General features: G+C 43.2%; 1 protein-coding gene across 1 annotated transcript; it reads left to right on the top strand.

Moving 5' to 3' along the window:
* Positions 1–6,514: 6,514 nt before the first annotated feature.
* Positions 6,515–8,139, top strand: LOC129600521 (uncharacterized). Its single transcript, XM_055499079.1, has 2 exons — positions 6,515–7,875; positions 7,932–8,139. The coding sequence occupies exons 1-2, from the start codon at positions 6,515–6,517 to the stop codon at positions 8,137–8,139; spliced, it is 1,569 nt and encodes a 522-aa protein (XP_055355054.1).
* Positions 8,140–11,095: the final 2,956 nt, after the last annotated feature.

The following is an 11,095-nucleotide window of genomic DNA, read 5'->3' as shown; positions in this document are numbered from 1 at the left end:
ATACCGTTACGTCATCGTAATAAGTGCAAGTTCGATTGTATACGTATACCTCAGTATTTAGTAATATTATGGCTGACTGCACAACTCATCCAGCGCAAGCAGCATGTCCACAGCTTTATGCCACTGAAAGTAGATGCCCTGCTATAGATAAAGCTGCTAAAAATATTCAAATAGTCCGTACGGGAATGAAATGTCACGAGATTCAACATTTTGCGAGCTGGGACACGGAAAAGTCCCACACAGTTTCAATCTGCACCATTTCGAATGAGCCCGTTTTATTTTTTCAAAAATGTTTTGTTGATTTTAGTAGCTTATTAGATTGTCTATCTAACGAGGGTAAACATTTAACATAACGACAAGTGATTCGCAAGAAACAAACCAAACTAGAAGACCGACATTTTGTTCAGCCAACCAGTATATCCTTAGCTCTACTTTAAGCTTCAGCACGAGCCTGAAGTCCAAAGACAACTGTGTCCTCGTGCGTGTTAGGAGAGACTTCTGGACGCTTAATAACGCTTAGACACTACAACTTAGAAAAACCGTAAACAGAGCATTTAGGCAAAACACTAATGGGCTTACTAACATGCTTACTCGGTCATAAGATCACGTTCTACGAAGCACGGTATTAATACAACTGTCCTTATGACCACCTGCCAAGAAACAGCTCATAGCTTACTAATTTTGCAGCTGAAGCACAGTAGACTTTCATGTTAAAAAAATAAACCCGATCTTTTCTTCGGTAGCATATTTACCATTTAGGTTAGAAATGTACCGTTCTAGGCTAGCATTACTCTGTATCAGACCGAAGCGAGGCTAGGGAGTCGGAACATTAAAAAGGCATGTAACCCTGCAATTTGGTACTGTAGCCGGTAGATGAAGTGAGACCACTGTAAGATCCGGGCTTTGCTTTACCCTCATCGGGCATTAGCCCCGAGCCTCCCTTCACCGGGCGGAGCACACTTTGCGTTTTAATTTAGTACTGTACTCGGGACTTACCATTTTGTCAATTCAAACCCGTCTCACAGATTCATCAGATCCACCAATAGCTAAATGCTATTTGCGAAAAACTGATTTTTCTTTATCTGTACTCTCGTTCATTGTTCCTAGCAGTAGCTTCGCTTCGTTCTTTTAGTGCTAGCCTAAAGCGGTGCGCTTTGCTAGTCTAGAATATTTTGTATTGAATGAAAAATCGTTTTGAAAAGAAGAAAGTAAAACGACCAAGTCGCTCGTAATTCCACCCAGATCACCTACAGACCGCCCAACGGGCGCGTTCTTGATGTAAACGCTGAAATCTCGGTTGAGAATAATTGTTTTTTCAATTTTATTTTTAAATTGCAGATGTGATGATTGTGATCCTCTCCGATTTAATCTTTAGTCTTTCATTGTCGATTTGATATTGACGATTTTCGGACAAAGTTTCATTTATTCAATTTACTTTTTTTAAATTTTGCTTCTCTGCAGATCATGGAAGATCTTGTACGCCAAGCAGCGTAACAAAATGCAGAGGCCCTCGTCGTTTCTAACTGCGTCTCTGACTTCCGTCCGGATGATTTCAGGTATGCAAGGTGCAGCTAAGAAGCGAGGATATTCCATTTTTGAATGCGAAGAAAAATAATAAAGATCGAATCGTGAATCGATCCAAACAGAAGGCAAAGTCGCAGGCGGATTTTCGTGATCGCATCTTTGAAAACCAAATTGAAATTTGCAGCCGCAAGAAAACTGGAATTGGAAAACGAATATATGCCGCGTTTCGTAGACGTTGCTAGTAACAAAAAATTTCTTCCGAAGGCTTTTTTTGTCGGTGGTTTTAAAATAAAAAATTGCAGTAATTCCAAAAGAGGCAGCGATGGAGAAATGTTAAGTAGAAACAGAACAAAAACGACGAAGGTCAAACTTAGTTCTGGTTTTGATTGTAAATCCAAAAAATCACTACTATACCCTAATGTCAAACCTGAGTTAACCAATTCTTTTGTGTTTCAGCTAGCTATCCAATAGTCAAAGCATTTTGTGTGGTCAAATAAGCGAAAACTACCTTAGCACTTAACAATTGTGTCTCACACCGGACACGCAAGGCCTTGCACTATTTTCAGGACGGGTGTCACTATAGCGCAAAAACAAAGCGCTAGAAATTCGCTATATCATTACTTTGAGACGTCAAGGCTGCGATAGGTCATTGTTTTACGTGTTTGACGTCATTTTGAAATCGTGCTACGTATGACTTAAAGTTTTCCGTAACGGGCAATAGATTAACGTCTCCCGTTTCGCCTGGATAAAATTGTCCTAACTTTAACCTGAATGAAGTAATCTTTCGATCAACCTTTGCTGCGCTCCTTCGATAAGAAATGATTAGAAAAGGCGAATCTCTAGAACATGTACCGTGCTGTTCTTGATTTGACCTCAGCTCAGCTTGCAATAGGAGTTCGTCCGCCGCACCATCGCCGACAAAGTTAGTTTCTGGTACAGCTTCACTAACCACGTTGGACATTACAGGCGACACCAGCGCTAAAGACAAAACTCATCAGCTAATTCATATATTTCCGCAAGCACATCATTACAAATGCGCAAATTATGCAGTCTGTACAACAGAAACACCGGCTACACAAAAGGCAATCCCTTATAGGTAGCCACAAACCAGATCTATTTTGATTTATTATACCTTTTACTGATTATCAACTAAATATCTCTTGTGAATTATTATCTACATTATCTCTATATTATATCTTGACCTACATTATCTATATTATCCATATATTCTCCGTATTATATATTTCTATATTATCTCTAATAATATCTCTACTAGATTATCCCCTGTGAACACTGGTAGGTTAGAGAGTATCTCCGAAAAGCTGTTCTCACATGAAGAGGGGCATGATAGATGGGGGAGGGGAGTATTCAAAAACGTGAATTTTGGCGCTAAGTATTTTTTTGATGGTCCCTGACTTTGTGAGAGCGCGCAATTAAAAACAGGTAAAGGTACCAGTACAGTACAGTGCAGATGACAGTAATCATATTGACGACGACAAGTCCGCTGCTTGCACTGGCTAGGATTGCTAGAACTGTTAACATAGTATCAAATTGCAAAGCAGGTTAGCATCACGGTGCAAAGTCACTGCAACTAGCTACTGGAGCTCATGAGACTTTAATTCGCTTTATGAGCAAACAAAAATTTGTCACACATTCTACACAAGTTCATGAGAAGCTGAAAACACGAGCGAGTTACCCAGCAACATCTACAACAACAGGCGGGCGAATAACCGAAAAGATCTCGTCTAAATTCGCCGTGGGTGGTGCTGTTCCCATGATAGATGCTGCGTTTCCTCGCTGAATTTCGATGCTGATACGTTGACGCAAAAACTCAAGTGCTCGCGGTTCGCCTGACTGCTGCTGCATCATCTTTCCTAGCACGTTAAGCAGCCCTATGGTTTCTGGTCCGGATGTTCCGTAAGTCTCGAAGGCCAGTGGTCTGAACCAGTAATCCTGGGTAATGTTGCGGTATTTCTCGGTCTTGCTCCGCTCGGCTAGCGCTGCTGCAGCTCCGGCTCGAGTGGACGTGGCTGCGATGTACGACAAGGCCATGGTGCTGCGGCACGTTACATCCCAGGCCAGCGCCTTTCCTCTTTCCCACGGGGAAATTATCACTCCGTCTGGTCGTTTGCCATCTGTACGGGAGATTCCAAGAGGTTCCAGTTCAGTTTCGATTCCAGCTGACGCAAAGGCGCGCTTTATGACCGCTTTCAGACTTTCATGGGTCGGTTTCCGCCCGGCACTGAACTTGCAACTTGAACCATGGTAGCCATGCTCATCCGCTTGGTCGCCGCAAATGCACTGGTGTGGTGTGCACACCGGTGCACCAAGGCGCAGCGCTACAGCTGTCCTTAGGCTGGAGTAGTATCCGGGTCCAACCTGACCAACTTTTTTATCCGGGGGTCTAAATTTTTGGACCTAGGGCATTATTTACGGGTCTAAAATATCGGGACCTAGGTTATAATTTACTAGAGCGTGTCGGCGCGGGCGTGCATGTACCGTCGTGGCGGAGCCACGACGGTGCATGTACGGGGCGCATACGTGAAATAGTACGCAGAGTCTCTACTGAAAGAACATTTGTTTTTACTAAGGTTTCAAAACTTAGTTCGTGCACAGGCGGAAACCTTAGTTGTTCTACACTAAGGTATGGGAAACCTTAGTTGACCTACTGCCGCATACGATATTGTTTTTTAACTTGGTTATTCGTTTTTTGTCATTCAGATGGTCAGTTTTTTTAATGGTTACCTGACAAACCTTGTACTAAAATTTTATTCCGCACGGAAAGTAAATGGAAAAAGTTATATAAGGGTAAACAAATACTGCATCACTTGCAATAATTACCGTATAACGATCAATAATTACCGCGGTAACGAAAGAATGTTACTAGGCGTATTCGATACTTAACATACTTGGGCAGGTATAAAAACACCGACTTCGTACGAGGCTTGCCTCATTCAAGTTTTCCAGTTTCTCCCTAATTATTATGCAATAAGATTTCTGGTGTTTTGTTCAAGTGTATCACGATTTTAAATATGGAGAATTCGAGAAAACCAGGGATTAAACGTCGTAGCGAAGAAGCCTGTCCAGGTTCGTCGAAAAGGTCAAGGGATGAGGAGACTGGTAAGCTACAATATTAAAATTATTTTTTTTTGAGGATTTACTTTAGATTTTGCAGATTCAGTATTTCCCGGTGATATTACTGAGCACATTCACATCAACGAAGCCGGTTCCAGAATTTGGAAAAAATTTCGGCTGCATTCAAAGTGTTATTCAGTAAAGGTTAACATGTTAAAGTCACCTCAAAAGCTGAGTAAAAGCTAAATTTATTATGCAGGTCACTGATCTGGAAAGAATTCCTTTTTCCGGTGTGCCTACGGCCATTATGGAAATTCTTCAGTACGTCCTAGATCACGTGTTGGACGCCATTAATGCCAAAGAAATGGTCCGCATTCGACTGGACTCCAAAAGCTTGAATTATCCCATCTGGACGCCGCCCATTCAAAAATCTCAACTTACGGTCAACCGCTGGATGTCAGAAGTTGAACGTGTGCTCAATTCATACGAGGAATTCGTGATTGATAAACATTTTGAAGTTTTTGTACAGCACACGGAAATTCCTCAAGGCAGATGTGTCCGCGAAGTACCAATTCTGCTAAAGAAAAGACTTCAAAGGATGCAATCCGTTATCTTAATTACAAACTCGGACAAGATCTGCATGGCCAGAGCTTTGGTGGTAGGGAAGGCGTATGCTGATGATGATAAGCGGGAGTGCCGCCGAATGAAGCGTGGGGAAAAATTGCAGACTAAAGAAGCACAAGACCTTATTAAGAACGCAGGACTGGAAGAAAGAGAATTCTCAATAGCGGATGCGCCATGTTTCCAAGCAGCACTTCCAAATTACCAAATTATCATTGTCAGTGTGGACCACGCCAATAGTATTGTATTCAGCGGGCCCAAACAAGACCGACGGATTATTTTGCTGCATCACGACCATCATTTTGATCTCCTGAAGTCATTGCCAGCATTTTTCCAAAGGACTTATTGGTGCTACGATTGCAGCAAAGGTTACAACAACAAGTCCGATCACCGATGCCTGTCAACTTGCCATTTATGTCTGCGATCCAATTGTGAATCGGATAAAGATAACATTATTGAATGTGAAGATTGCCACCGAAGATTTTACGGCAACGGATGTTTTGCGGAGCACAAAATTGGCCCCACCGTCCAACAAAAGAAACGAAAAAGCATCTGCCAGTCATTATTCATTTGCCAAGAGTGTTTCCGGTTGGTTTCGTTGAATAACCGCAAAGGATCGGCGCGCCATGAGTGCGGAGAAGTGTACTGCCAGAATTGCAAGATGCGTGACCTACCTGATACTCATGAATGCTTTATGAAACCCCGGAAAGTCACCGAAGAAGAACTGGAAGAACACAAGAATGCAAAGTTTTTATACTTTGATCTGGAGACCTTCGTGACCGAAAATAAAGAGCTCGTTCCAAACCTTGCGGTATGTAATGTCATTTTTTTGCAGCTTTGAATAAGAATAATTAATCTGAATTGCAGATAGTCCAGGACGATGACGGGCGGGAATGGGTCTTTCCAGAGGATGGAGTGCCGTTAGGAAATGACATTACCGATTCCCTGTGCGCCTTTTTGTTTAGTGAGCGACATCGGAATTTTTACATTATCGCTCACAATTTCAAGGTATTGCAACACAATTATCTGAAACGCGAATCTGACAATCTTTTGCTTGCAGGCTTTTGATGGATACTTTATCTTGCAATGGTTACTAAAGAACGGAATTACACCAAACGTAATCTTGAATGGTGGAAAGCTGATGCAACTAGACGTAACGGAGTATAATATACGGTTCCGCGATAGCATAAACTATAACCCACAAAGCCTAGCCAAGTGGCCAGCAACATTCGGCATCCCAGATATTGGAAAGGGCACCTTCCCCCACAAGTTTAACCGGAAGGAGAATTGGGATATGATTCTTCCTTTTCCTGACCCTGAAGAGTACGGCTTTTCCAGCATGAACAAGAAATCCAAGTCATTGTTTATGCAATGGTACAACACTGAAGCTGAGCATAAAAACTACGCTTTTGACTTTCGAAAGGAGATTGTGGAATATTGTCGGATGGATGTAACGGTCCTACGACTGTGCTGCCAGCAATTTCGCCGCCTTTTTCAAGAAATCAGCAATGGATTGTGCCCCTTTGTTTCGGCGATGACAATTGCGGGAGTGTGTAACCGATTTTGGAAATCATTTATTTTGAAACCTGACCAAATTGGATTACTGCCTCAACGCGTTCATGCCAAGAACCGCAATCAGTCGGAAGTTGCCAAGAAATGGTTAACGTGGATCGAATACCAGGAAAACGTCGAAATCGAGTCTGTACTAACCGGAGCAGAGCATCAAATTGGACCATATTTTGTTGACGGATACCGCCAGGATATTAATCACGTCTACGAATTCTACGGGTGCTGGTACCATGGATGCCCTCGTTGTCATGCTGCAGATACTATACATCCGCTGCGTAATCTGCCAATGTCGGAAATTTATAATGAAACATTGGAGCGGGAAAAGTACATCCGGAACCAAGGGCATGGATTAACCGTCATCTGGGAACACGAGCATCACGACCAAGTAAAGGCGGATCCCGAAATGAGAGCATTTGTCCAGGGACTGTCATTTATTGCACCTTTAAACCCTCGTGATGCTTTTTACGGTGGTCGGACCAACGCCGTCAAGCTCTTCCATGAAGTGAACGGTGACGAAAAGATTAATTATTTTGACGTCAACAGCGAGTATCCATACGTCAACAAAAACAAACGGTACCCAATCGGCCATCCCACCATCATTACCAAAGATTTTGATGATATTCGCAACTACTTTGGAGTTGTGCAATGCCGAATCCTACCGTCAGGAGATCTGCAACTTCCCGTACTTCCCTACCGCTCGGGTGGAAAGTTAACGTTTCCTTTGTGCCGCACCTGTGTGGACAACTATGAAAACGCTCAGTGTGAGCACACGGACGAAGAACGCGCTTTAACGGGCACATGGTGCACGCCGGAAATTACTGCTGCTCTGGACCGTGGCTACGTTGTTGTCAAGATCTATGAAGTGTGGCATTTTGACCAACATGATGACCACCTTTTCGAGGAATATATCAACAAATTTTTAAAAATTAAGACGGAAGCCAGTGGATGGCCGCTGCATGTCCAAACCGAAGAGGAGAAGCAAAAATATATATCGGATTTCAAGCAGCATGAAAAGATTGATTTGGATTATGACAAAATTGACACAAATCTTGGATTGCGATCGCTATCCAAGCTGTGCCTGAACAGGTAAATTTGCATCGGATTTTACGCCAACGTGTACTACTCGTGTGTTGCCTTTACAGTTTTTGGGGACGTTTGGGAATGCAAGACAACAAACCCAACACAATGTATATTACCGAGCCCGAGAAATTTTATGATATGCTTCTGTCCGGAAAATTCCACGTACAATCCTGGGATATGTTTACGGAAGACGTCGTGCAACTAGCGTACACTAATGAAAGCGGATTTGTGGAGCGCAATCCCAATACCAACGTCATTTTGGCGGCGTAAATGCAGAAATATTTTTTTCTGGAACTGTCAATGAGCCTAGTTTGCTTTGCAGATTTACAACATGCTGGGCACGATTGCACTTGTACAATTTTATGGATATGGTGAAAGATCGGTTACTGTATTTTGATACAGGTAATTCAGATTTTTCCGAAAAAAGGTTTTGTTTCTGGGAAATTTACCGTACATGCCCTTTACAGATTCGATATTTTTTGTCACAAGGCCTGGACTTGTTGATCCTCCCACCGGAATCTTTTTGGGAGACCTGACCAACGAACTGAAGCCAGGACAATTTATCACGCAGTTTGTTAGCTTGGGCGCTAAAACGTATGCCTACGTCACCAATGATGGAGATGCTGTCGTCAAAGTGAAAGGCTTTACGTTGAATGGGCAAACGAGTGAGCGAATTAACTTTAGCACCATGTTAGAGATGTTGGAAAACCGGACTTTTGTAAATATTCAGTATCCGGATATTCTTAAACGAGTTAAAAAAGATCTGACTATATGTACCACTAGTATGGAAAAACGCCTGCAAGTGACGTATGACAAACGTCGCATTGTTGATGCGGAATACAACACTTTGCCTTATGGCTTCAAGTTGAAATAAATTTATTGAATTGATCGAGCATGATTTCGACGCGTTGCACCGCTTTCAATAAATCAGTAGCGGATTTCAGACCAAGAAAATTACATTTGCCAGAAGTAAACAAAACAGCACGGCCAACACTACACTTGATGGCTAGACCACTAAACAATTCAGGTGTATACTCCAAGTGAAAAAACTTGCTGAATTTCTCGATATGCACACGTTGAGGAAAAGTATGATTAGCCACAATATTGACAATACGAAATTTAGAAATGGTACACCGGTATCCAATAGCGGTTAACATGTTAGTAAAATGCTGCAACAATTCGTGGGCTCCTTCTTCTGAGCGGGCTCCGTTGACGGTGATTTTGCCATTGCGGTACAGTTGACAGTGCGCTTTGTATGGTTCCAAGATCCGCAAAAGCAATCCAGAAAATCGATGGGGTATATACTGAGCCATCGGCAGCGCCTTTTCAATTTTCTTCAGGTCCAGGGTAGTGTTTAAATCCGCAACGGCAACGACATTGGTGATTTTCGGCATCGCAATAGTACCACAGCGTGAAACGCACGGCTTTGCGCAAGGTGGACACGGGGAGGGTGGTCAGCTTATGATACGGCGGGCATCCAAAGTTTTCCAGGTTGGCGACTTCCGGTAAGTACTGCTCCAAGAGGCGGCACTTTTCCAGTCCCTTGGCGAAGAAACGGATTTGATTCGGTCGGCCAATTTTTTTGAACATATCCTCTAGGGCGTAGGTCACTTGGTTATGACGATATTCTCCTTCGGTATTCCACAACAATCCGTGGGAGTGGCGGGCTTGGGTGCGCAATATTGAACCGTATTTGGCAGCAACGCGCGGGAGTGTAAAAGTGTACAACTCCTGCTGTTCTTTTTCCGGGCAGTAAAAGGCAAGCTGCTTAATGTATTTCTTCCCGGCAATAACAAACCAGTCAGCATCTAGAATACAAGGAGTGGCCATTTTGGATCAGAATGAATGAACACTGCTGCGTCACACGGCTATTTATAGCTGTGGAAGGTATCACTTTTAAATGTTACAGGTGTCATTAAGAAACATTACACCGGTAACTTTTCAAAATTACCAGTACCCATTCGAATGTTACAGGTCGGTAACAATCAATAATTACCAGTATCACTATCCATTGTTACTACGTTCCGTATGCCAACTATAAAAATCTGACAAGTTTCTTCAGAAAGCTCAGTTCTTTTTTCTAAAATGGAGTTTCTGGATTTGCCCCCACCATCGAACAAGCGACCTCGGAAGCCTAAAGCGGATGACGTCAAGAAGCCAAAGTTGGAGGATGCAAAACCTCACCAACGATTTGCCTTTACCCAGCAAGGCCGCCCCGTCTACCGCCTAGGCAACGACAAATTCGTTTACGTCGCCCGCAGCACGACCGACCACCATGTTGTCCGCGTGGTTTTTGGTGAGTGGAAAGAGCAACCGGATCATTCGTGGAAGCCGACTTGGGGCAAAAGCATTGCCCTCAACAAACCTGGAGTTTTACGTTTGGCTGCTCTGATGCTGACGGGTACTACGGATATGGATGAAGCGACGCGAGCCTCTTCAGCTGAAACGGGCAAGTTATCCCCATTATACCGTTTGGATGGTGGAATGTATTTTGGTTGGAACCGCTTCAACAGTGCCAATGTGGCAACAATCCGTCGCTATCATCAAAAACCAGCTGGCGATCTATACCCTACGCGCTATGGCATTTCCTTTGGAGAGCGGTGCTATGATGCCTTGAAGGAACTGTTGCAAGATATGCAGCTGTTTAAAGAAATGGCGGCCATTCAGAAAGAACTGGGAAAACCGGACCCTGTCAAGGAAGGACTAATGTACAAAGATTTGCTAAGCGAAGTAGCGGAAGCAATGGTAGGACTGGTCAAGCTGACCGATGACGGAACGGGTGGAACGGGTAAGGAGCGCCCAACCGACGGCGAATGGAATGCTGCTATGGAGCGCCTGACTGAATTGCGGATGGTGTATGGCATTTTATTTGGCAAAGACAAACTGGGCGTGGAACAAGCACTGGAGCTAAACGTTGCTGGATTTTTAGCCAGCAACGGAAAGGAATTGCGTGATTGTGTAGGTCGTATGCTAACTGACGAATGTTAAGTGGGTTCTTGAATTATATTATCTTTGTATACTATACTTTGTCACATTTACTGTTCAATAGCGCTGCCCATTTTTTTGCTGATCATTTTATTAATCGTTTGCAAATCTGCCGGATGAGATTTCCATCAACCATGGTTGTTTTAAATTGAAAAACAGTTAACGTACTGGCACACCATCTTGTCGTTGCTCGCCTTATTATCAGTAAACAAATGCACAATATTCGTAAATGACTCGCCAC

Source organism: Paramacrobiotus metropolitanus, unplaced genomic scaffold (genome assembly GCF_019649055.1).
Source record: "Paramacrobiotus metropolitanus isolate TYO unplaced genomic scaffold, Prichtersi_v1.0 Parri_scaffold0000181, whole genome shotgun sequence".
In the NCBI taxonomy this organism is placed as follows: domain Eukaryota; kingdom Metazoa; phylum Tardigrada; class Eutardigrada; order Parachela; family Macrobiotidae; genus Paramacrobiotus; species Paramacrobiotus metropolitanus.
The sequence above is the reverse complement of the archived record's forward strand: the minus strand, read 5'-3'. Positions and strand labels throughout refer to the sequence as shown.